The following is a 27,477-nucleotide window of genomic DNA, read 5'->3' on the forward strand; positions in this document are numbered from 1 at the left end:
GGTTTTTTTTTTTTAAATAAAAAGTTTAAAAATATAATTTAATCTATACAATAATAATTATCTGGATAAAAGGTGAAGGCTTAAATCAAGAATTTGAGTCTTTGGTAAGCTGTGGACAAAATAGCTAACCATTTGACTGAACTTTTTAGTAATTTATGTGAAGACATTAAAAAGCAGTAATTTTGTTTAAGTTGGCACGAATATTTTAACAGGTGTCACATGAGGAGTCTGGGTAGTGTAATTGTACATATGTGGTTTTTTTCATGAGCTTTTTTTCTATTTACAATTTCTGTTATTGTGTGTTTAAAATTAAAATTGAACCAAGAGAGAGGGGTACAATGGTGACATTTTCATGAAAAGATGTGAGTATTGAAAGCAATAAATTCCTCAGTTGTTTTTAGAGAATACTTTTCATTATCTAATGTGTGCAGTGAATCCTTTGTTTAAAAAGGTTTAAAATTTTTTTAGTACAAACCTTCATTGGGAAAATGAATTATAACTGCTACATTTTAGAGCTTTTTCTTTCCATTTATAGCTAATCAATTTCACAAACATTTATATACTGCTACTATGTGCTTAATATGCTCTGCACATAATGCCAGCTTATCTATTTTGTTCAATTTGTAAGGATAATGACTCTTATGAGAACTGGTTAAAGTGTTTTATGGAAAAGAATGAACCTTGCATTTTGCAATTTGTTTTGATTAGTATTCCCTCTGAATTCATATTGAAAGCTGCCGTATATTTCAAGGTAGAATTAGTTTCAGAAGTTTAACTTGATTTTTTTTTTAAAGAGGTGATGCTTAAAATGGACCTGATTTTAAATTATTTTTGTCAGTGGCAACTGAAGAGCATAAATAAATATGAATATATATGCAGGACTTTAAGTTTAAGATATTATGAAGAAAGGGCCAGTCTGGGTTTTATTGTGTAAATAAAAATATATATTTAATACATTTAAAACCTTTTGTGCCCTCAAAAATAGACATTTAAAAAGCTGGCTGTTAATCACTGTTACCATATTATCTGACTACTGTATAATGATAGTTCTTGGTTTGTTTTGCTTGTATGAAAAGAAATCAAAGATTTTGTCTTTTGTTTTGTATTCTGACAGAAAAGCACAAAGTCCGTTCTTCTTAAATGTGATAAAAATTATGAAAGGTTCTATATCCTTTTTACCTTCCATTTAAAAAATTTTAATTAGCCCTCATTGTGATGTAGAACTTCATTTCTTTGTTAAATGTTCAACCTGCTTAATTTCACATATTATTATCAGATGAATGCTATCATTCTTTGACTCATTGCTGGAGCACTGATACATCACCTCATGTAAAATTTAAGCTTCTTGAGAGCAAGGGCTATTTTTCATTTTTGTTGTTACATTTCTAGCATCAAGGACAGTGTCTCAAACGGAATAATGTAAAACAGTGTTAACTTCAGTTGAGTTGAATAGAATTGGGAGTTTTGCACTTTACTAAGATCTGACTAGGCATATTAAAAAACAATAATAATATTGACTGAATATACTTTCTAAGAGATGATCCAGTTATTTAACCTTAGCCTAAGGTTACCTTTGCATAATGAGAGGGAATAAATATATTTTTAATACATTAGTATAATGAAAATAGCACTTGCAGTCAGAAGATCTGGAATTACAATCTGATTCTAGTCACTTGTTAACTGTAAAACCATGGGCAAATGACTTAATTAACTACTCTATACTTTAATTTCTTTACCTATAAAATGAAGGTTATTAATATGTGACTCACAATATTCTTTTGGGATTAAAATGAGATTAAATAAATAAATAAAAATGTTTGCAACCATAAAGCATTATTGAGATATAAAACATGATCATTTTATTATATAAATGTTGAATTAATTTCTTAGTTTAATAGTTGATCATATGGTAACAGGTGTTTGGGGGAGAAAGATAATTTCGCCAAAAATCATTGTTAAAGTATTTAACTTAATTAAAAGTGTAGAATTATAAAAACAACATTTATCTCTTTAGATCAAAATTGGTAAATTTCATGCTATTTTAAAGAATTTTCAATTTGTAGGTTCTATGCAACAATTAAAATGAAAATACAAATATGATAAAGTTAAATTTCTAAAGTATGAAATACTTAGTTGACAGGAAACAGATGGGTAAAGATTATGCAAATATTAAGATTGAAAGAGTTACAAGTCTGTGAGGTCTAAGATAAACAAAAGTCCATTATATACCAAAATATTCATAGTAGCCCATGTAGTTATATCAAGAATTGAAATCAAAGTGTGAAGGTCCATTGCTTAGAGAACAGTTTAAAAAAAAAAAAAAAAAAAGCTTGGTATTGGAATTTTTTGAAATAATAATGACCAGTAAGAAATGATGAATACACAGAATTCATAAAGACACAGCATAATATGTATGAATTGATGCTTATAGTCTTGGAGAATAGTTAATGAAATGTTTCCTCTTCCAGAGGGGGATTAGCAGGGAAGGATATTGTGTGTTTCCTCAGATATGGTCATCATATTTGGATGTTTTTGCTTAATTGTTTATCATTGATAAAAAGAGGAATTCCATGAAGAAGAACAAAAAAGAGGAGTTCATAAAATGTCTTAAAATGTCTGTGATGTAAAAACAAAAGACATTTTAAAGACATTTAAATGTAGGGAATACAAAAAAAGGTAAAAGACAGCCTTGTCCTCAACAAGGTTATAATCAAATGTGAGAGATAACATGTAAATAAATATATACAAAGTAAGCAAGCTATATGCATAATAACTAAACATATTAATATTATCTGTGTTCTATTGTATTTTTATTTATTTTGTAAATTTCACTTTAATCTGATTTGGTCAATTCCAGTGACTGTTTGACACCTCTGCTCTGCTCAGGTCAATTATTAACTTAAGTTAAAAGAAATTTTTTCTGGGAGTTCCCTGTACCAGTGAAATTACAGGCTCATTCCATATCCTTTTCTCTAATAGTTGTAGTTTATCTCTTTTATGTCAGAAAAAAATTATGTATTTTATATAACACTGACTTGGACCAACTTGTAATTATGACGTAAAAGAAAAAAGACAGTATCAACTACAAAGGGGTAATAATACTATTAGGTACAACACAAAAAATGTACCATGAAGTACAAATAATCAGATTATTTGAGAGACATTCTATTATACTGTGATATAATAAACTGAGTATCTCAATACTTTGACCAAACTTTAGCTCTACTTAATGTTAAAATGAATCTATAAAAATATTATCATCTGTCAGATTATATGTTGACAAATCATTTTTGTTTTAACAGGAACTGGAAAGGGAAAAAGTAAATAAGTACACTAATGATTAGGCTACCTGCTACTACAAGCTCCAGATGACTTGATATTAACTCCTCAAAGGTGAGGAAAAATTTATCTGACATTTTTTATAAATTCTAGAAGTCTCTTTAAGTCTCTTTAACCAAACAAGTTGGTTTGGTAAATGTGTGATTCGATACCATTGCCAAGTCTTTCCACTCTATTTAGTTCTCATCTCTTTTCTCTAAAATTCTCTGTAAAGGATCTAACAAAATCTACTGTATGCCTTTTTCCTATTTTTTTGCTATCTCAGAAGCACCATTTGGTGCCTATTATAAAGTGAAAAGATATACAAAGACTTTTATTGGGGGGGTGCTATTTGTTTAATAGAAAAGGTTCTGAAATGTAAATGCTAATTTATTTCTTAGCCCCTTACTTTTCATAAATCCAATTTTTAAAAGAAGCAAGAAATCTTAGCAAATTTCTGAATGTTGACTTGGCTAGAAGAATAGAATCTAATAGATATAGTATATTGATAATAAAATTTTTCGTTAACTTACAAGTCATAGGAATGTCTCATTTCTATAATTATCTGTCAAATACCTACCAGATATAAGATGTTAATGTGATTTGAAAATTGGGGCAATAGATTTGTTTCAAAAACCTCTTTTTGAAACTCAATAACTTGACTTAATTATTGCCCTTTCAGCATAGATTTATAAAATATTCCCTTATTTAATAGGATTTCTAAAGTTATATAGTACACTTAAGGAAGTGATCACAGAAGAAACATTTAGTGATTTTCCTCATCATGATGCTTGAGTATTAGATCATAGATTTAAAGCTGAAGGAGGATCAGAGTTCATCTATTGAAGTCTAAAATTTTTCAGTTCAAATTTTTGATCTCAGAACTCCTTTACACTTAAAAATCATTGACAACTCCAAAGAGCTTATGCTTATGTGTTAGATATTTTGATTTGATCATTTTATGTTTATTTACTAAAACTGATCAATTTTAAAAATTAATTTATTTACTTAAAAGTATAATAATATACCCATTAAATGTTAGCATAAATAAAATGTTATTAAATAGCAATATTTCTCCTAAAAATAGGAGAGAAATTACATCATTTTACATGTGTTTATAAATCTCTTTACTATCTGGCTTAAAAGAAAGCAACTATACTCTTTATGTCTCTTCTGTTTTCGATTTATTACAATATGTTGTTTCAATTAAAGTATATAAAGAAAACCCAGCCTCACATAAGAAAAGTAGTTAGAAAAGAAAAAACACTTCATTTTTAATTTTAAAATTTTTTGAATTTGTTGTATTATTTATTATTTTGTGAGGCCATTGGGATTAAGTGCCTTGCCCTGGGTCACACAGCTAAGTTAAGTGTTAACTGTCCAAGATCATATTAGAGCTCAGGTCTTCCTGACTCCAGACCCTGTGCCATCTAGCTTCCCAAGAGGAGCATTTTAAAATACCAATAGAATCTTGATGGTTTTGACCTCTTGGACCCCTTCAAAAAACCTCAAGGACCCCAGAGGTATTCCTATCATACTTTGCAAGTCACCAATGTAGTCCACTACCATCATTTTTTCAATAAGGAAACTGAAATGGAGAGTAGTGAATTGACTTGTCCAAGGTTACACAGATACTATTAAGTGACAGAATCAGGATTCCAACCCAGATCCTTTAACCATTAATCGGTATGATTTCTACTGTGCCATGCTGCCAATAGAAAAATTTGATTATAATTTAATCTTTCATTCCCTTCACTGCCCCACTGTGGAATCAGAGGTGAAGCATAAATTAATGAAAAATACCTTGGATTTTTTCATGATTCACACTGAAAATCAACCTTCCATTAAGCCTTAGCCACTTCTGATGAGATTCAAGTTCCCCTTTGTAATTTTATAAATTAATAAGCTGCAAAGGCTTGGAAATGAAATTACAAAAGTGTTATTCTTTAATTGGAACCACTAATCTCCTCTCAAATTGAAAGCATAAAATTGATCCCTGTGATTGAAATAAATATCATCTCAAGGGCCTTCTCTTGAAAATTCATTGTTTTTTGTAGTAGTCAAATCAATTTTAGGACTATGTAAATCAGGAAAATTAAAACAAACTATATACAGTAGCATTTTACAATGAACTCAGCAGTTCAGAAACTATTCATTAGTTTCTGATTAAAACAGTGTTTCTGATGACCAGCAGGATGAATACAGAGAAGCTTGGAGAGACTTACATGAACTCATGCTGAGTGAAATGAGCAGAACCAGGAGATCATTATATACCTCAACAACGATACTGCATGAGGATGTATTCTGATGGAAGTGGATTTCTTCGATAAAGAGATCTAACTCAGTTTCAATTGATCAAGGATGGACAGAAGCAGCTACTCCCAAAGAAAGAACACTGGGAAATGAATGTAAACTGCTTGCATTTTTGTTTTTCTTCCCAAGTTATTTTTACCTTCTGAATCCAATTCTTCCTATGCAACAAGAGAACTGTTCAGTTCTGCACACGTATATTGTATCTAGGATACACTGTGACATATTTAACTTGTATAGGACTGCTTCCCATCTGGGGGAGGGAGTAAAAGGAAGAAGGGGAAAAGTGGGAACAGAAGTGAGTGCAAGGGATAATGTTGTAAAAAAAAAATTACCCAGGCATGGGCTCTGTCAATAAAAAAATTATAATAAAATTAATTAATTAATTGAAAAAATAAAATACGTTATATTAACAAACAAAAAAAAACAAACAATGTTTCTGATAAACTTTGGCAAGTCTTGAAGTAAAGATTTAATATTTTGGTTGACCTGTAATTCTGTTTGTATGGATTCTTTCTCCCACAGTACATGATATAATTCCACCATGCTGTAGTATTCTGATGAGGTATTTTTTAAAATTATACCTTTTATTTATGAGATATGTGCATGGGTAATTTTTCAGCATTGATAATTGCAAAACCTTTTGTTCCAATTTTTCCCCTCCTTCCTCCCACCCCCTCTCCCAGATGGCAGGTTGACCAATACATGTAAAATATGTTAAAGTGTAAGTTATATACAATATATGTATACATGTCCTAACAGTTATTTTGCTGTACAAAAAGAATTGGACTTTGAAATAATATACAATTAACCTGTGAAGGAAATCAAAAATGAAGGTGGACAAAAATAGAATGATTGGGAATTCTATGGAGTTCATTCATGGTCATTTCCCAGAGTTCTTTCCCTGGGTGTAGCTGGTTCAATTCGTTATTGCTCTATCGGAACTGATTTGGTTCATTACATTGTTGAAGAGGGCCACATTCATCAGAATTGATCATCATATAGTATTGTTGTTGAAGTATATAATGATCTCCTGGTCCTGCTCATTTGACTCAGCATCAATTCATGTAAGTCTCTCCAGGCCTTTCTGAAATCATCCTGTTGGTTATTTCTTACAGAACAATAATATTCCATAATATTCATATACCACAATTTATTTAGCCATTCTCCAATTGATGGGCATCCATTCAGTTTCTAGTTTCTGGCCACTACAAAGAGGGCTGCTGCAAACATTTTGGCACATACAGGTCCCTTTCCCTTCTTTAAAATCTCTTTGGGATATAAGCCTAGTAGTAACACTGCTGGATCAAAGGGTATGCACAGTTTGATAACTTTTTGAGCATAGTTCCAAATTGCTCTCCAGAATGGCTGGATGTATTCACAATTCCACCAGCAAAGCATCAGTCTCCCAATTTTCCCACATCCCCTCTACATTCCGCATTATCTTTCCCTGTCATTCTAGCCAATCTGACAGGAGTGTAGTGGGATATGAGGGTTGCCTTAATTTGCATTTCTCTGATTAATAATGACTTGGAGCACCTTTTCATATGGCTAGAAAGTTTCAATTTCTTCATCTGAGAATTGTCTGTTCCTATCCTTTGACCATTTATCAATTGGAGAATGGCTTGATTTCTTATAAATTAGAGTCAATTCTCTTCTGATGAGGTTTTAACTATGTTTCCTTATATGTCCCCTAAAGAGTATCTACCCCAAATACCAGAAACCTCTTTCTTGTGCTAAACATATTTGGTAGAGAATATATAAGCAAATTATTCTTCAAAACATGTTACCCTATATTGTCTATATTCAACTGGATTGAATTGATTTTAAAATATTTTGTGGTCTTTAAGTTTGCCACATTTCCTCTAGATGACAAATGTTACCTATAACTATGAACTAACTGTCTTTGAGCTATTGCTCTACTCCAGGTAAAATTTTAGTGTTGGTATTTTTGTCATCATTAAAGACCCTATTCTATCTTCCAGGGTAATTTTTTTAGATACCAAAGAAATTATTAGTTGGAAAAAATGAATAATTACTAAGTAATTAACATTGCCCTACACTCTTGGAAAATATAGAATGCATGCTTTCATTTAGGTAAATTGAATGTATTCAAATAAAATGTAAGAATTAAAACACTATGAAGAACATTTCGTTTTTCTAATCTGGAAGAGCAGGTATAAAGAGATTTTGTTCTGAGCAGATAAAGAGAAAGAGATACTGGTTTAGAGTATTGCATCTCTTTATTCTGATTGAAAAGATCATAGTCAGATAAATATTTATGGCAATCCAGATGGCATGATGGATAGAACACTGGACTTCAAGAGACCTGGTTTCTAATCCCACCTTTGACATTTACTAACTATGTAATCATAGGCAAGTCATTTAATTTTTCAGAGCCTATTTCCTTATCAATAAAACAGGAATAATAAGATTCAAACAACCTTTCTCAAAGGTTGTTAAAAGGAGAGAACTTTGCAGATTTCAGAAGTTCCATATAAATATGAGCTTTACTACTAAAGCTCTTGATATTTACAAAATGTGACCCACACAACAACCTGTATAGCAGACAAGTGAGGTATTATAATTATTCCATTTTATAGATAATAAAACTGATGAACAGAGAAGTTATTTGATTTGCTTATGATTATATTACCAGTCAATGATGGAAATATGATTGAATCCTACTCAGTTCATTTTATTTATTTTATTGTGTATTATTATTATTTATTTTATTTATTACTCATTTTATTTGGCTACATTGAAGGACTCAGAACTGAATTAAGAAGTTACAGAAGTGTAAAATACAAAACATATTTTAGTATTTTAAAAGCTTATAAAGTGTTGTTGAATTTTGGTTCATGCAGAATGCCTACAGAATGTAGAACATAGTCATGCAGAATGTCTAATAATAATATATAATATATATATTACTTCTGCTGTGATTAAAAATATATATATACTGACATTTTGCACATATATATGTGTGTATATATAATCACAACAGAAATAATCTATTAATGTAGGTATATATGCAGAAATAATATATAAGTATATAATATATATACATATTTTTATCATAGCAGAAATGCTGTTGTAGCTTATTTTTTTAACAAAGGAAGTGATTTTTCTAGAGAGAAATATTATACAATAATAATAAATACTTATGGTATCTTTATTTCAAAGAATATTAAAGTTAAAATATTTTATTTCCCATTGTTTATGACTGACCAAAAAAAGTTTTAAAAGGAATTGGATTTTTCAGTATTTTCATGTAATCTGATCCAATTGTTTATAATAATAAATACTGATTAAAATGGAAATTTTAAGTAAGAAACCATAAACCACAATAATGTATTTTATTTTACAAATCTTAGATGTCTGCCACTGAAAATGGAGATGCGATATCAGGAAAACATAATGAGGAAAAAACCTATAAGAAGGTAAATGTTCATTTCATTTTCTCTCAGTACCTTCCTTGGGATAAAGAGTGTCTTTATTTTCCTGAGTGTCAGCATGGCATAATGAATGATTAGCTGGCCTCAAAATCAAGAAAAATCTGCCTTGCCAGTCCACTTCTGACATGTCCTGACTGTGTGACTCTAAGCAAGTCACTTCTCAGTAATCTGATTGACTCTCTAAAACTATCACAGAGAAGGCACTAATCTGAATTGGTAGAAGGAGTTTAATCATCTCTATCAGGTCCAGTGAAATCACAAGTCTAGTCCCTTTCATTATCCCTATTCCCAATATTATTCCCGTTTAACAGAAGCATAATTTAAATTTTTTTTCTTTCTCCAAAGCAGTTCTTAGGGATCTTTATCCCCCTCTATAAGTACTCAAAACTCTTTAGTTCATTCATTCAGTACTACTATTTCTACATACTTCTGAGCAGTGGCATAGATAAAAAGATAATACCTTATCTTTTGTTAGAGAATTACATGAGCATACATTGCTTAGTTCTCCCCCTCCCCCCAAAAAAACCCTTTACTTCTTGCATAAGAAACATAGACAATAATGACTTTTAGGTCTAACTTTGCCCTTCTATAAAAATCATCTTTTCAAATTTACCCAAATTGATTTTTCCTTTCCACACATATTTTAGCAAATTTTGCTTGCATAAAGTAATCTTTATGCAAACACTATTGGGAAAAATAAACTTCCCAAGAACTTCAAGTGTTAATGCTTTGGCATTATAAATTGCCCATATTATTTAACTTTCCAAAGTGCCATTCCAGGTCTTTCTCAATATGCTCTGAGAAGAAGATTAGAGACATGCATGAAGGTTAAAAAAAGAGATGAATTATATTTCCTAAAAAAAAATTTTTTTTTGTATTTGTCAAATGTCTGGGCATGATAATGAATCTATCGATCTATTATCCAAATATTATTCTATCCAAGTTCAGCAAGATTCTTTATCAGAGCATTAGTCACTTGGGAATGAATTTTCTCTACCACAGAAATTGATAAAGACTGTTTAGTAATGCATGAAAAGGCTGTGATCCATGTCAATGGAGGACTCACCTGAAATTTCAAGTATTTGAAATATCAAATCCAGTGCAATTCTTACCACATGAAATTCAGGGAATGACAATATAGCCCTGGTAGGTAATTCCAGTTTGGTTTTTATATAGTCGAGCACTCTCCTGTCCATATATATCTCATCCAGCTTGCAAACAGCCACACAAATCAAAAAGAAGTACAGCAGAAATATAGATTAGACATAGAGGAGAAAGGAATCAGAAATTTCATCTCATCATTTGTTATAAAATATGACATTCACTTACACAAAGGAATTCATTCTCATTTTCCATTTCACTTCAAATCAAATGCCATCTATTTTATGTAGTATTACCTTATTAAAAGTAGTCCATTTGAATCCAAAGAATCTAATTTGACACCATGCCATTAATATGGGGGTTTAAAAATGCATATGAATTAGTGAAAAATGAGGCAAACTACTTTAATTCTGTCTACTTCATTAGGACTAATTCTTACATAAGAGATATAATAAAACAAAAGAAACATAAAGCTGCTGAAGTTAATTTCTAACAACTATAAAATAGTTAATTATGTATCAACAATAAGAAAAAGTGACTATGCCTTCTCTAAGTAAAGGAGCACAGAAAAGAAATGCTAGGTTAAACTAAAAAAAAAATGTGTCTAAACTAAAAAAAAATGTGTCCTCTACCTTAGAAAAACAGATATGAAAAAAGGTAGAGAAAAGGTACACGTGATCACATGGTCAGCTATTCTGAAGATGAGTTTGATTTGGTGGATGGGTAGTGGGTAATTAAAGAAAAGAACATCTAGGTGTTGCAGGGGATAGAATACTAGACCAGGAGTCAGGAAGACTCATCTTTATGAATTTAAATATGGCCTCAGATACTTAGTATCTGACTCTGGACAAGTTACTTAACTCTGGTTGCCTCCATTTTCTCTCTCTTTTTTTTTTATCATATCTTTTTATTTACAAGATGTATGCAGGGGTAATTTTTCAGCATTGACAGTTGCAAAACTTTTTGTTCAAATTTTTCCCATCCTTCCCCCCACCTCCTCCCCCATATGGCAGGTAGACTAGTACATGTTAAATATGTTAAAGTATATGTTAAATACAATGTATGTATACAAGTCCATATAGTTATTTTGCTGCACAAAAAGAATCGGACTTTAAAATAGTGTACAATTGACCTGTGAAGGAAATCAAAAATGCGGGTAGACAAAAATAGAAGGATTGAGAATTCTATGGAGTGGTTCATGGTCATTTCCCAGAGTTCTTTCCCTGGGTGTAGCTGGTTCAATTTGTTATTGCTCTATTGGAACTGATTTGGTTCATTACATTGTTGAAGAGGGCCGCATCCATCAGAATTGATCATCATATAGTGTTGTTGAAGTATATAATGATCTCAGCATCAGTTCATGTAAGTCTCTCTAGGCCTTTCTGAAATCATCTCACTGATCATTTCTTACAGAACAATAATATTCCATAATATTCATATACCACAATTTATTTAGCCATTCTCCAATTGATGGGCATCCACTCAGTTTCCAGTTTCTGGCCACTAAAGAGGGCTGCTACAAACATTTTGGCAGATACAGATCCCTTTCCCTTCTTTAAAATCTCTTTAGGATATAAGCCCAATAGTAACACTGCTGGGTCAAAGGGTATGCACAGTTTGACAACTTTATGGGCATAGTTCCAGATTGCTCTCCAGAATAGCTGGATGTGTTCACAGTTCCACCAACAATGTATCAGTGTCCTCGTTTTCCTACATCCCCTCCAAAATTCCGCATTATCTTTCCTTGTCATTCTAGCCAATCTGACAGGTGTTAGTGGTATCTCAGAGTTGTCTTAATTTGCATTTCTCTGATTAATAATAACATGGAGCATCTTTTCATATAGCTAGAAAAAGTTTCAATTTCTTCATCTGAGAATTGTCTGTTCATATCCTTTGACCATTTATCAATTGGAGAATGGCTTGATTTCTTATAAATTAGAATTAATTCTCTATATATTTTGGAAACGAGGCCTTTATCAGAACCTTTGACTGTAAAAATGTTTTCCCAAGAGGTGGGGGGAAGGAGGGAAAAAGTTGGAAAAAAAGGATTTGTAACTGTCAGTTCTGAAAAATTACCCATGCATATATCTTATAAATAAAAAGCTATAATAAAAAATTTTTTAAAAATGTTTTCCCAGTTTATTGCTTCCCTTCTAATCTTGTCTGCATTAGTTTTGTTTGTATAAAAACTTTTCAATTTGGTATAATCAAATTTTTCTATTTTGTAATCAATAATGATCTCTAGTTCTTCTTTGGTCATAAATTCTATCCTACTCCACAGGTCTGAGAGGTAAACTCTCCTATGTTCCTCTAATTTATTTATAATCTCGTCCTTTATGCCTAAATCATGAACCCATTTTCATCTTATCTTGGTGTATGGTGTTAAGTGTAGGTCCATGCCTAGTTTCTGCCATACTAATTTCTAGTTTTCCCAGTAGTTTTTGTCAAATAGTGAATTCTTATCCCAAAAGCTGAGGTTTTGGGTTTATCAAACACTAAATTATTAAAGTTATTGGCTGTTTTGTCCTTTGAACCTAACATATTCCACTGATCAACTAGTCTATTTCTTAGCCAATACCAAATGGTGATTGGTAATCACTGCTTTATAATATAATTTTAAATCTAGTACAGCTAGGCCACATTCATTTGATTTTTTTTTTCCATTAGTTCCCTTGAAATTTGTGACCTTTTGTTTTTCCATAAGAACTTTGTTGTTATTTTTTCTAGGTCATTAAAATAGTTTTTTGGGAGTCTAATTGGTATAGCGCTAAATAAATAGATTAGCTTAGGTAGTATTGTCATCTTTATTATATTTGCTTGCCCTATCTAAGAGCATTTAATATTTTTCCAATTGGTTAGATGTGACTTTATTTGCATTTAAAGTGTTTTGTAGTTTTCCTCATATAGTTCCTGATTTTCCCTTGGCAGATAGATTCCTAAAAAAAGTTACTTTAAATGGAATTTCTCTTTATAACTCTAACTGTTGGATTTTGTTAGTGATATATAAGAATGCCAATGACTTATGTGGGTTTATTTTGTATCCTGTAACTTTGCTAAGGGTATGGATTATTCCTAATAGCTTTTTAGTAAAATCTCTGGGGTTCTCTAAGTATACCATCATATCAACAGCAAAGAGTGATAATTTGATTTCCTCATTACCTACTCTAATTCCTTTAATCTCTTTCTCAATTCTTATTGTCAAAGCCAGCATTTCTAATACGATATTGAATAGTAATGGTGATAGTGGGCAACCTTGTTTCACTCCTGATCTTATTGGGAATGGTTCCAGTTTATCCCCATTACATATGATACTTACTGATGGTTTTAAACAGATGCTACTTGTTATTTTAAGGAAAAGTCCATTTATTCCTATACTCTCTAGTGTTTTTAAATAGGAATGGATGTTGGATTTTATCAAATGCTTTTTCTGCATCTATTGAGATGATCATATGGTTTTTGTTAATTTGGTTATTGATATGGTCAATTATACTAATAGTTTTCCTATTATTGAACCAGCCCTGCATTCCTGGTATAAATCCTATTTGATCATGGTATATTATCTTGGGAATGATTTTCTGTAGTCTTTTTGCTAATATTTTATTTAAGATTTTAGCATCATTATTCATTAGAGAGATTGGTCTATAATTTTCTTTCTCTGTTTTCAACCTATCTGGTTTAGGTATCAGTACCATGTCTGTGTCATAAAAAGAATATGGTAGGACTCTTTCATTCCCTAATTTTTTCAAATAGTTTATAGAGCATTGGGGCTAATTATTCTTTAAATGTTTGGTAGAATTCATATGTAAATCTATCTGGTCCTGGGGATTTTTTCTTAGGGAGTTGTTTAATAGCTTGTTCTATTTCTTTTTATGAAATGGAACTATTTAAGCAATTTACATCCTCCTCTGTTAATCTGGGAAGCCTATATTTTTGGAGGTAGTCATCCATTTCACTTAGGTTATCAAATTTATTGGCATAAAGTTGGACAAAGTAATGCCTTTTCATTGCTCTAATTTCCTCTTCATTAGTGAAAAGTTCTCCCTTTTCATTTTTAATACTAACAATTTGATTTTCCTCTTTGCTTTTTCTTTTTTTTTTTCCTTTTTAAAAATTTTTTTATTATAGCTTTTTATTTACAAGATATATGCATGGGTAATTTTTCAGCATTGATAATTGCAAAATCTTTTGTTCCAATTTTTCCCCTCCTTCCCTCCATCCCCTCTCCCAGATGGCAGGTTGACCAATACATGTAAAATATGTTAAAGTATAAGTTAAATATAATATTAGTGTACATGTCCAAACAATTATTTTGCTGTACAGAAAGAATTGGACTTTGAAATAGTACACAATTAGCCTGTAAAGGAAATCAAAAATACAGGCGGACAAAAATAGAGGGACTGGGAATTCTATATAATGGTTCATAGTCATCTCCCAGAGTTCTTTCTCTGGGTGTAGCTGGTTCAAATCATTAGTACTCTGTTGGAACTGATGTGGTTCATCTCATTGTTGAAGAGGGCCACGTCCATCAGAATTGGTCATCATATAGTATTGTTGTTGAAATATATAATGATCTCCTGGTCCTACTCATTTCACTCAGCATCAGTTCATGCAAGTCTCTCCAGGCCTTTCTGAAATCATCCCACTGGTCATTTCTTACAGAACAATAATATTCCATAATATTCTTATACCACAATTTATTCAGCCATTCTCCAATTGATTGACATCCACTCTGTTTCCAGTTTCTGGCACTACAAAGAGAGCTGCCAGAAATATTCTTGCACATACAGGTCCCTTTCCCTTCTTTAAAATCTCTTTGGGATATAAGCCCAGTAGTAACACTGCTGGGTCAAAGGGTATGCACAGTTTGATAACTTTTGAGCATAGTTCCAAATCGCTCTCCAGAATGGCTGGATGTATTCACAATTCTATCAACAATGCACCAGTGTCCCAGTTTTCCCCACAACATTCCGCATTATCTTTCCCTGACATTCTCACCAATCTGACAGGTCTGTAGTGGTATCTCAGGTTGCCTTAATTTTCATTTCTCTGATCAATAATGATTTGGAGCACCTTTTCATATGACTAGAAATAGTTTCCATTTCTTCATCTGAAAATTGTTCATATTCTTTGACCATTTATCAATTGGAGAATGGCTTGATTTCTTATAAATTTGAGCCAATTCTCGGGTCATGGTGTATTATCCTGGGGATGATTTTCTGTAATTTTTTGCTAATATTTTATTTAAGATTTTAGCATCAATATTCATTAGGGAGATTGGTCTATAATTTTCTTTCTCCGTTTTCAACCTACCTGGTTTAGGTATCAGTACCATGTCTGTGTCATAAAAGGAATTTGGTAGGACTCCTTCATTCCCTATTTTTTCAAATAGTTTATATAGCATTGGGGCTAATTGTTCTTTAAATGTTTGGTAGAATTCACATGTAAATCCATCTGGTCCTGGGGATTTTTTCTTAGGCAATTGATTAATGCCTTGTTCTCTTTCTTTTTTTCTGAAATGGAAATATTTAAGCAATTTACTTCCTCCTCTGCTAATCTGGGAAGCCTATATTTTTGGAGGTAGTCATCCATTCACTTAGGTTATCAAATTTATTGGCATAAAGTTGCGTAAAGTAACTCCTTATTATTTCTCTAATTTCCTCTTCTTTGGTGGAAAGTTCTCCTTTTTCATTTTTAAGACTAACAATTTGATTTTCCTCTTTCCTTTTTCTAATCAGATTTACCAAAGCTTTATCTATTTTATTGGTTTTTTCATTAAACCAACTCTTAGTTTTATTTATTAATTCAATTTTTTTTACTTTTAACATTAATTTCTCCTTTTAATTTTATAACTTCAAGTTTAGTATTTGATTGGAGGTTTTTAATTTGGTCTTTTTTCTAGCTTTTTAAGTTGCAAGCCCAATTCATTGACCTCTTTCTCTATTTTATTCAAGTAAGCCTCTAAACATATAAAAAATTTTCCCTTATTACCACTTTGGCTGCATCCCACAAATTTTGATATGATGTCTCATTATTGTCATTGTCTTGGGTGAAATTATTAATTGTATCTACAATTTGCTATTTCACCCAATCATTCTTTAAGATGAGATTATTTAGTTTCTAATTAACTTTTTGGTCTATTTACCCCTAGCTTTTAGTTTAATGTAGATTTTATTGCACTGTGATCTGAAAAGAATGCATTTACTATTTCTGCTTTACTGCATTTAATTTTGAGGTCTTTATGTCCTAATATATGGTCAGTTTTTGTATATGTTCCATGGACTGCTGAGAAGAAAGTATATTCCTTTCTGTCTCCATTCAGTTTTCTCCAAAGATCTATCATATGTAATTTTTCTAAGTCTATTTACCTCTTTAATTTCTTTCTTATTTGTTTTGTGGTTTGATTTATCTAATTCTGAGAATGCAAGGTTGAGATCCCCCACTATTATAGTTTTGCTTTCTATTTCTTCTTGCTCCTCTCTTAACTTCTCCTTTAGGAAGTTAGATGCTATACCACTTGGTGCATATATGTTTAGTATTGATATTGCTTCATTGTCTATGCTACCCTTTAGCAAGATATAGTATCCTTCCTTATCTCTTTTAATTAGATCAATTTTTGCTTTTACTTGATCTGAGATAAAGATGGCTACCCCTGGTTTTTTGATTTCACCTGAAGCATAATAGATTTTGCTCCAGCCTTTTACTTTTCTCCCTTCTTTAAATGTGTTTCCTGTAAACAACGTATTGTATGGTTCTGCCTTTTGATCCAGTCTTCTATCTGCCTCCACTTTATGGGAGAATTCATCCCATTCACATTTACAGTTAAAATTACTAATTCTGTATTTCCTGCTATCTTATTATCCCCAGATTTTGCTTTTCTTTTTCTTATCCCCTCTTCCCCAGTATTAAACTTATGGGCACCACTTGCCTTATTCAGCTCTCCCTCTTTAGAATCCCTCCCACTCCCATTGAATCCCTTCCCCTTTCTTATATCTTTCCCTTATTACTCTTTTCCTTTTCCCTTCTCCTCTCCTACTTTTTAATGAGGTGAGAGAAGTTTCTCTGAAAACCAAATATGTCAATTATTTTCTCTTTGAGCCAATTCTGATGAGAGTTAGATTCACACAATGTTCCCTCAAATATGATAGTTTCCTTTGCCTCATCGTGGGATGTAGTTTCCCTCTTTTTATCTCCCCTTTTACTTTTTTCTGATACTATCCCCGTTCCATTTCTACTTCCTTTTTTTTTTTTAATGTTATGTCAGTAAAATCAAATTATGCATGTACTCTTTATGTATATCCATAATAGAAATACAGTTCTCAACAGGTTTTTTTTTTTTTTTTTTTTTTTACCTTTTTCTTCTTCTCTTCAGTCCTGTAGTTAGAGGTCACATTTTTTGTTTAGTTCTTGTTTTTTCCTTAGAAACAAATGGAATTTACCTGTTTCATTAAATGTCCATCTTCTTCCCTGGAAGAAAATGCTCAGCTTAGCTGGGTAGTTTATTATTGGCTGGGTTCCAAGTTCTTTTGCCTTTCAGAATGTCAGATTCCAGGCCCTTCGATCTTTTTATGTGGAAGCAGCTAGATCTTAAGTGATCCTTCTTGTGGTTCCTCGGTATTTGATTTTTTTTTTTTCTGGCTGCTTGTAACATTTTTTCCTTAGTCTGATAATTCTGAAATATAACCAAAATATTTCTTTTTTTTTTTTTTTTCATTTTAGGGTCTTTTTTCAGAAGGTATTCCATGAATTCTTTTTTTTTTTTAATTTTTTATTTAATAATTACTTTATATTGACACTCGTTTCTGTTCCGATTTTTTTTTCCCCCTCCCTCCCTCCACCCCCTCCCCTAGATGGCAAGCAGTCCTTTATATGTTGGATATGTTGCAGTATATCCTAGATACAATATATGTTTGCAGAACCGAACAGTTCTCTTGTTGCATAGGGAGAATTGGATTCAGAAGGTATAAATAACCCGGGAAGAAAAACAAAAATGCAGATAGTTCACATTCGTTTCCCAGTGTTCTTTCTTTGGGTGTAGCTGCTTTTGTCCGTCATTTATCAATTGAAACTCAGGTCTCTTTGTCAAAGAAATCCACTTCCATCAAAATATGTCCTCATACAGTATCGTTGTCGAAGTGTATAATGATCTCCTGGTTCTGCTCATTTCACTTAGCATCAGTTCATGTAAGTCTCGCCAGTCCTCTCTGTATTCATCCTGCTGGTCATTTCCTACAGAACAATAATATTCCATAACATTCATATACCACAATTTACCCAGCCATTCTCCAATTGATGGGCATCCATTCATTTTCCAGTTTCTGGCCACTACAAACAGGGCTGCTACAAACATTTTGGCACATACAGGTCCCTTTCCCTTCTTTAGTATTTCTTTGGGATATAAGCCAAATCTTTTGGGATATAAACACTGCTGGATCAAAGGGTATGCACAACTTGATAATTTTTTGGGCATAATTCCAGATTGCTCTCCAGAATGGTTGGATTCGTTCACAACTCCACCAACAATGCATTAGTGTCCCAGTTTTCCCGCATCCCCTCCAACATTCATCATTATTTTTTCCTGTCATCTTAGCCAATCTGACAGGTGTGTAGTGGTATCTCAGAGTTGTCTTAATTTGCATTTCTCTGATCAATGATGATTTGGAACACTCTTTCTTATGAGTGGTAATAGTTTCAATTTCATCCTCTGAAAATTGTCTGTTCATATCCTTTGACCACTTATCAATTGGAGAATGGCTTGATTTCTTATAAATTTGAGTCAGTTCTCTATATATTTTGGAAATGAGGCCTTTATCAGAACCTTTAACTGTGAAAATGTTTTCCCAGTTTGTTGCTTCCCTTCTAATCTTGTTTGCATTAGTTTTATTTGTACAAAGGCTTTTTAATTTGATGTAATCGAAATTTTCTATTTTGTGATCAGTAATGGTCTCTAGTTCATCTTTGGTCACAAATTTCTTTCTCCTCCACAAGTCTGAGAGATAAACTATTCTATGTTCCTCGAATTTATTTATAATCTCGTTCTTTATGCCTAGGTCATGGACCCATTTTGATCTTATCTTGGTATATGGTGTTAAGTGTGGGTCCATGCCTAATTTCTGCCATATTAATTTCCAATTATCCCAGCAGTTTTTATCAAATAATGAATTCTTTTCCCAGAAGTTAGGGGCTTTGGGTTTGTCAAACACTAGATTGCTATAATTGACTATTCTGTCTTGTGAGCCTAGCCTTTTCCACTGATCCACTAATCTATTTCTTAGCCAATACCAAATGGTTTTGGTGACTGCTGCTTTATAATATAATTTTAGATCAGGTACAGCTAGGCCACCTTCATTTGATTTTTTTTTTCATTAATTCCCTTGAGATTCTCGACTTTTTATTGTTCCATATGAATTTTGTTGTTATTTTTTCTAGATCAATAAAATATTTTCTTGGAAGTCTGATTGGTATAGCACTAAATAAATAGATTAGTTTAGGGAGTATTGTCATCTTTATTATGTTCGCTCGGCCGATCCAAGAGCACTTAATATTTTTCCAATTATTTAAGTCTGACTTTATTTGTGTGGAGACTTTTTTATAATTTTGCTCATATAATTCCTGACTTTCCTTTGGTAGATAGATTCCCAAATATTTTATGGTATCAACAGTTATTCTGAATGGAATTTCTCTTTGTATCTCTTGCTGTTGGGTTTTGTTGGTGATGTATAAAAATGCTGAGGATTTATGGGGATTTATTTTGTAGCCAGCTACTTTGCTAAAATTATGAATTATTTCCAATAGCTTTTTGGTAGAATCTCTGGGGTTCTCTAGGTATACCATCATATCATCTGCAAAGAGTGATAGTTTGGTTTCCTCATTGCCTACTCTAATTCCTTTAATATCTTTCTCAACTCTTATTGCCGAGGCTAGTGTTTCTAATACGATATTAAATAATAATGGTGATAGTGGGCAACCTTGCTTCACTCCAGATCTTACTGGGAAAGGTTCCAGTTTTTCCCCATTGCATATGATGCTTACTGATGGTTTTAAATATATGCTCCTGACTATTTTAAGGAAAAGTCCATTTATTCCTATGCTCTCAAGTGTTTTTATTAGGAATGGATGTTGGATTTTATCAAATGCTTTTTCTGCATCTATTGAGATGATCATGTGGTTTTTGTTTGTTTGGTTATTGATATAGTCAATTATGCTAATAGTTTTCCTAATATTGAACCAGCCCTGCATTCCTGGTATAAATCCTACTTGGTCATAGTATATTATCCTGGTGACGATTTTCTGTAATCTTTTTGCTAATATTTTATTTAAGATTTTAGCATCAATATTCATTAGGGAGATTGGTCTATAATTTTCTTTCTCTGTTTTCAGCCTACCTGGTTTAGGTATCAGTACCATGTCTGTGTCATAAAAGGAGTTTGGTAGGACTCCTTCAATCCCTATTTTTTCAAATAGTTTATATAACATTGGAGTTAATTGTTCTTTAAATGTTTGGTAGAATTCAGATGTAAATCCATCTGGTCCTGGGGATTTTTTCTTAGGGAGTTGATTGATAGTTTGTTCTATTTCTTTTTCTGAGATGGGACTGTTTAGGATATTTACTTCTTCCTCTGTTAGTTTGGGCAAGCTGTATTTTTGGAGGTATTTTTCTATTTCATTTAAGTTGTTGAATTTATTGGCATAAAGTTGGGCAAAGTAACTCCTAATTATTGCTCTAATTTCCTCTTCGTTAGTGGTGAGTTCTCCCTTTTCATTTTTAAGACTAACAATTTGATTTTCCTCTTTCCTTTTTTTAATCAGATTTACTAAGGGTTTGTCTATTTTGTTGGTTTTTTCATAGAACCAACTCTTAGTTTTATTAATTAATTCAATAGTTTTTTTACTTTCAATTTTATTGATCTCACCTTTTATTTTTAGAATTTCAAGTTTAGTGTTTGACTGGGGGTTTTTAATTTGTTCCTTTTCTAGCATTTTTAATTGCAAACCCAATTCATTGACCTTCTCTTTCTCTATTTTATACAAATAGGCCTCTAGAGATATGAAATTTCTCCTTATTACTGCTTTGGCTGCGTCCCATACATTTTGGTATGATGTCTCATTATTATCATTTTCTTGGGTGAAGTTATTAATTATGTCTATGATTTGCTGTTTCACCCAATCATTCTTTAGTATGAGATTATTTAGTTTCCAATTATTTTTTGGTCTACTTCCCCCTGGCTTTTTGTTGAATGTAATTTTCATTGCATCGTGGTCTGAAAAGGATGCATTTACTATTTCTGCCTTACTACATTTGAGTTTGAGGTTTTTATGTCCTAATATATGGTCAATTTTTGTATAGGTTCCATGAACTGCTGAAAAGAAAGTGTATTCCTTTCTGTCTCCATTACATTTTCTCCAGAGATCTATCATATCTAACTTCTCTAGTATTCTATTTACCTCTTTGACTTCTTTCTTATTTATTTTGTGGTTTGATTTATCTAATTCTGAGAGTGCAAGGTTAAGATCTCCCACTATTATAGTTTTACTGTCTATTTCTTCTTGCAGCTCTTTTAGTTTCTCTTTTAAGAATTTAGATGCTACCCCACTTGGTGCATATATGTTTAATATAGATAGTGCTTCATTATCCATGCTACCCTTTAGCAAGATATAGTGCCCTTCCTTATCTCTTTTAATTAGATCAATTTTTGCTTTAGCTTGATCTGAGATCAGGATGGCTACCCCTGCTTTTTTGACTTCACCTGAAGCATAGTAGATTTTGCTCCAACCTTTTACCTTTAACCTGCATGTATCTCCCCGCTTCAGGTGTGTTTCCTGTAAACAACATATTGTAGGATTCTGGCTTTTAATCCATTCTGCTAACCGCTTCCTCTTTATGGGGGAGTTTACCCCGTTCACGTTTATGGTTAGAATGACCAATTCTGTATTACTTGCCATCTTGTTAACCCCGGTTTATGCTTTTCTCCCTTCTTTCCCCTTTCCCCCCCTTCCCAGTATTAAGCTTGTGAGCACCACTTGCTTCTCACAGCCCTCCCTTTTTAGTATCCCTCCCCCCGCCTTGAGAGTTCCTCCCCTTATCGTACCCCTTTCCCTCCCAGTTCCCGTATTCCCTTCCGCTTAGCTTATTCCTTCCCTTTTCACTTTTCCCTTCTCACTTTTCAATGAGGTGGGAGAAGTTTCACCATAGATTGAATATGTCTTAAGATTTTTCACTTAAAGCCAATTCTGAAGGCAGTAAGATACCCACTATATTCATCCCCCTCCATTCTTTCTCTCAGATATAATAGGTTTCCTATGCCTCTTCATGAGATGTACTACCCCCACTTTACCCTTTTTCTGGTACAATGTCCTTTCCACATCAATTTCTAGAACAAGGTATACATGTATTCTTTATACATCTATATAGTCAAAATATAGTTCCCAAGATTAATCTTTACCTTTTTAGATTTCTCTTGAGTTCTATATTTGTAGATCAAACTTTTTGTTAAGTTCTGGTTTTTTCATCAGAAATAGATGAAATTCGCTTACTTTGTTGAATGTCCATCTTCTTCCCTGGAAAAAGATGCTCATTCTCGCTGGGTAAGTTATTTTTGGTTGCATACCAAGTTCCTTTGCCTTTCGGAATATCATATTCCAGGCCCTTCGATCTTTTAATGTGGATGCTGCCAGATCCTGGGTGATCCTTATTGTGGCTCCTTGATACTTGAATTGGGTTTTTCTAGCCGCTTGCAATATTTTTTCCTTCATCTGAGGGTTCTGGCATTTGGCCACTATATTCCTTGGTGTTTTGATTTTAGGATCCCTTTCAGTGGGTGATCGATGAATCCTTTCAATGTTTATTTTTTCCTCTGTTCCTATGACTTCTGGGCAGTTCTCTTTGATAATTTCCTGGAAAATAGTGTCCAGGCTCTTTTTTTCATCATGTTTTTCTGGAAGTCCAATGATTCTCAGATTGTCTCTCCTGGATCTGTTTTCCAGGTCTGTTGTCTTCCCCAGAAGGTATTTCACTTTTTTCTCCATTGTTTGATTTTTTTGGATTTGCTTGACTGATTCTTCTTGTCTCCTCGAGTCATTCAATTCCACTTGTTCAATTCTGATTTTCAGTGAAGTATTCTCTTCACTCACTTTTTAAAAATCTTTTTCTAATTGTCCAATTGAGTTCTTTTGTTCTGTGGAATTTTTTTCCATTTCGCCAATTTTGTTTTTTAGAGAGCTGTTTTCTGTTTCCAGTTCGCTAATCCTATTTTTCAAGGATTTTACTTCTTTATCCACTCTCTCTTTAACTTTCTCCAGGCTTTTTTGCCAAGCCTCCCTCTCCTTTTCCCAAGCTTCCCTCTCCTTTTGCCAAGCCTCACTCTGTTTTCCCCATTTTTCTTCTAGCTCCCTTGTGAGAGCCTTTTTAATCACTTCTATGAGGTTCATCTGTGCTGAGGAACAGATGATCTCCTCCTTTGGGGATTCACCTGGGGACTGCCTGTTTTTAGTCTCCTCAGGATTTAGAGTCTGCTCTCTATCTGTATAGAAGCTGTCAAGGGTTAAAGTCCTCTTCAGCTTCTTGCTCATTCTGTCCAATAATCAAAGACAAACTACCAAAGAAAAACAGAAAAAACTGGAGTCTTTCTTTGGGGGGGGGGGGGGGGGGGAGGGCTGGCTGGCTGTGTTATCGAGCTTTCTCTACAGACTGTAGGGGGCAGCAGTGAGGCACTAGCAGGACTGTGTTGCGCCTGCGCTCTGAGATCCCAAAGCGTGCTGAGTCACTGTGGGGGGGAAGGGGGGGGCGGCCAGGTCCCAAGAGACTCCAGCTGTTTGGGGTTGTATTCTTCACCCCCGGTGTTTTTAGCTTCTCTGCTGGGCTGCTGACTTGCTGCCGGAGCAAAGTATCCAAACCTGTAGCGAAGCTCTCCCCGCAGAGACGGATGCGATCACTCCCCACCCCCTCTCCAGTCTGCTCCCGTGCTCTCACTGCCGCTGCCCGCCGCCTGCACCCGATCTAAAACCGCCCCAGCCCTCCAGTAAAGACAGACCTTTCTTGGCGGATCTCAAGGATGGCTTCTCTTGGTAACTATATGTGGGTTTTTTTTAGTCAAGCATTGATTCAGAGGCTTGTAATGAAGTGGATAGTGAGAGAAAGCGCGGAGCTTATGCAGCTGTCAGCCTCCTCTCCGCCATCTTAACTGGAAGTCCCGATGAATTCTTTAAATGCCTATTTTACCTTCTGATTCTATTACATCTGGGCAGTTCTCTTTAATGATTTCCTATAAAATAGTATCTAGACTCTTTTTTTCATCATAATTTTCAGGAAGTCCAATAATCCTCAGATTATCTCCCCTAGATTTATTTTCCAGGTCTGTTGTTTTTCCAAGTAGATAGTTAGCATTTTTTTCTATTTTTTCATGTTTTTGACTGCTTGACTGATTCTTGATGTCTCAATGAATCTTTCATTTCTAATTGTTCAATTCTGATTTTTAATGAGTTATTTTCTTCATTAGCTTTTTTTACTTCTTTTTTATATGTCCAGTTGAGTTTTTAAATGAGTTCTTTTGCTCTATGGAATTTTTTTTCCATTTCACTAATTTTTTTTAACTGAGGTATTTTCTTTTTCCAATTCACAAATCCTACTTTCTTGGGAGTTTTTCATCTTTTTCAATTCACAAATCCTACTTTCTTGGAAATTCTTTATCTTTTCCAATTCACAAATCCTACTTTCCTGGGAGTTCTTTACCTTTTCCAGTTCACAAGTTCTTTTTCCTTGCAGTTCCTAGGAGTTCTTTACCTTTAACAATTCACCTTTCAGTAAGTTGTTACTCTTTAGTACAGCTTCTCTTTCTTTTCCCCATTTTTCTTCTAGCTTTCTTTTAGGATTTTTTAATAATTTCTTCTAGGAGTCTTGTGTGATGAGGACCAGGTTACATCCCCTTTGGGGTTTTGTCTGGACACTGTCTGCTATTAGTCTCCTCAGGGTTGAAAACCTGCTCTCTTCTGTATAGAAGTTATTGATCGTCTGTTTGGCTTTTTTACTCACTTTTTAAAAAAACCCTAATGGTCTACTCTCAGGGCAAGGATATTACCAGCATCCTCTGCAGAGCAAGGATAGGTATATGGACAGTAGTTGTTCAGCAAATTGCTGCACAGAGTGGAGCTGCAGAAGTGCCCTAGGAAAAGCTCTGCACTGGAAGTTTCTTGCCTTGGATTTCGGGGGCCAAGCTGGGGAGGTGCCCAGCAGTGCAAATTAGCAACTGCCCTGGGGCTAGAGGCTGAACAGCAAAGTCAATGCTCCAGGCAGAATCTGCTGTGGGGATTATCAGTTGCCCTGGGAAGATCCCCAATTGAACCAAAAGTGTCTCTGCCCTGGGGAGCAAGTTCTGTTGCCCCAGGCCAAGTCCCCCACCAATGCAGATTAGAGGCTGCCCTGGGCTGAGCCCCCCTGCAGTGCAGATTTATGAGTGCCCCAAGCAAAAGCCCCATGCTACAGAATGCAGCTGCACAGCTGTGCTGTGGTCTGTGCTGAGTCACTCACTTCTGGTGCTGTGTGAGTGTAGCCAGGTCCTGTTAGATTCTGGCATTTTTTGGAGTACACTCTACCTTTGGCTTTAATTTCTCTGCTGGTCTACTACTTTGCAACCACAGCAGAGTAATCAACCTGTGCTAAAGTCTTTGCTATAAATTTTCCAGCCATGGATACCACCCCCACCCCAGTCTGCTCTTTATGCTAGTCTCTGCTTCTATCCCCTGCTTGCGCTGGCCTGCTCCTGCTGCTCAGGACAAACTTTTTCTGGCAATCTTCCAGATTATCGTTGGTAAGTTGTTGTACTTCCAGTCTTCTTGAATTTTGCCAGTTAAGCATTATTTTTGAGGTTGAATTTGGTAATTAGTAGTGAGGGTATGAGAGGAGTTTAGAATGTCATGCGTATCTTCTATACCATCTTGGTTCCACCCCTTGCCTTCATTTTCTCATACGTAAAATGAACTGGATAAGAAAATGGCAAACCACTCCAGAATATTTGCCAAGAAAATTCCAAATGAGGTTACAAAGAGTAAGACAGGACTGAAATTACTGAATTGTTACTCAACCAACAAAGTTGTAGAAAATTCTAGTAAGCTATTTCTGAGTAATCCAAATCAGATAGAAAAGGGGAGACTGGTCAAGAAACACAGAGAGATCTCTGATTACCTCTATTTTAAGACAAACAAATGTATATGATGAGAGGGGTACACATAAACAAGGATGACTCAAAAGAGTGGCATGCCCCTATAAGAATAATATCTGAAAGACTGAAACCCAGAATAAAGCTTTCAGAAATGCAGCAGAAAACTCAGAAGGATTTCCTAAAGGTTTAAAAAAAGCGAGTTCAAGATCAAACAGCAAAATCATTGTCATTTATTATTTGAGAAATCATGAAGAACAGGTGAAGTTCCAAAAGAATAGATGTGGGAAAAGGTTATTCTAGTTATCAAAAGAGGGAAACATTATTCATTATTTAAATGAATGATCAGAATGAAGACATAAAAGGAACTATTTTCAAATTTTGTGAATAACACAAAGCTAGAAGGCTTGCTTATCATATGTATGAGTGAGTTAGTATTCAAAATATTCTTAACAGGTTGGAATAATAGGCCAGAATGTTATTAAACATAAATGCAGTTTGATGTAGCTGTGATAAAAGTTAACCCAGTCCTAGTCTGCATTCATAAAAATAGAATTTCCATGTTGAATGTTAACAATTTTACTAAAAGTTATAGCAGTTGAAACATATTTTAAGTACCATCTTCCATTCCAGTCAATCTAGACAAGCTTTCATGAAATATTTATTATGTACCAGGCATTATGCTAAGAATATAAAAGGAGAAAAAAAATGCCCTACTCTTAAGCATTTCATATTCTCATCCTAATGGGAATGATAATATGTATATGACAATATAATATATAACTTAAATGGAAAGTGTTTCTAAAAGATCATAATTTATGAACAAATTACAAAGCTTCCAGGGAAGGGCATTTGGAATAGTAAAGAGGGAAGAAGCCATATAATACGGGTAGCAATTGAAGAAAGAGATGATGATTAACATATAGAAAAAAAAAAAAAAAAACTTGAACTATCTTGACATATTGGTAGGAGCAGTGGACTTATTTCCTTCAGTTGATAGAAACTGCATACATGGGTAGAAGTTAAAAGAAGGTATATCTTGTGGGTTGTCTCAAAGCAGTGAATTATCCATAGTAGTTAGTATTCAAACAAAAGCTGTATAATCATGCTCCAGGAGAGATTTCTCAATTAGATGAAAATGT

General features: G+C 33.6%; 1 protein-coding gene across 3 annotated transcripts in view; it reads left to right on the top strand.

Moving 5' to 3' along the window:
• Window positions 1-27,477, top strand: part of PIP5K1B (phosphatidylinositol-4-phosphate 5-kinase type 1 beta) — a 386,138-nt gene that overhangs the window by 111,893 nt on the left and 246,768 nt on the right. For all 3 annotated transcript variants that reach the window (XM_051961831.1, XM_051961839.1, XM_051961847.1), the window contains 2 exons: window positions 3,303-3,393; window positions 9,006-9,071. In XM_051961831.1, the coding sequence (XP_051817791.1) occupies window positions 9,006-9,071 (66 nt within the window). In that variant the 5' untranslated portion in view covers window positions 3,303-3,393. The remainder of the gene's footprint in view (window positions 1-3,302; window positions 3,394-9,005; window positions 9,072-27,477) is intronic.

The sequence above is a fragment of the Antechinus flavipes genome, chromosome 1, assembly GCF_016432865.1.
Source record: "Antechinus flavipes isolate AdamAnt ecotype Samford, QLD, Australia chromosome 1, AdamAnt_v2, whole genome shotgun sequence".
Classification (NCBI taxonomy): Eukaryota; Metazoa; Chordata; class Mammalia; order Dasyuromorphia; family Dasyuridae; genus Antechinus; species Antechinus flavipes.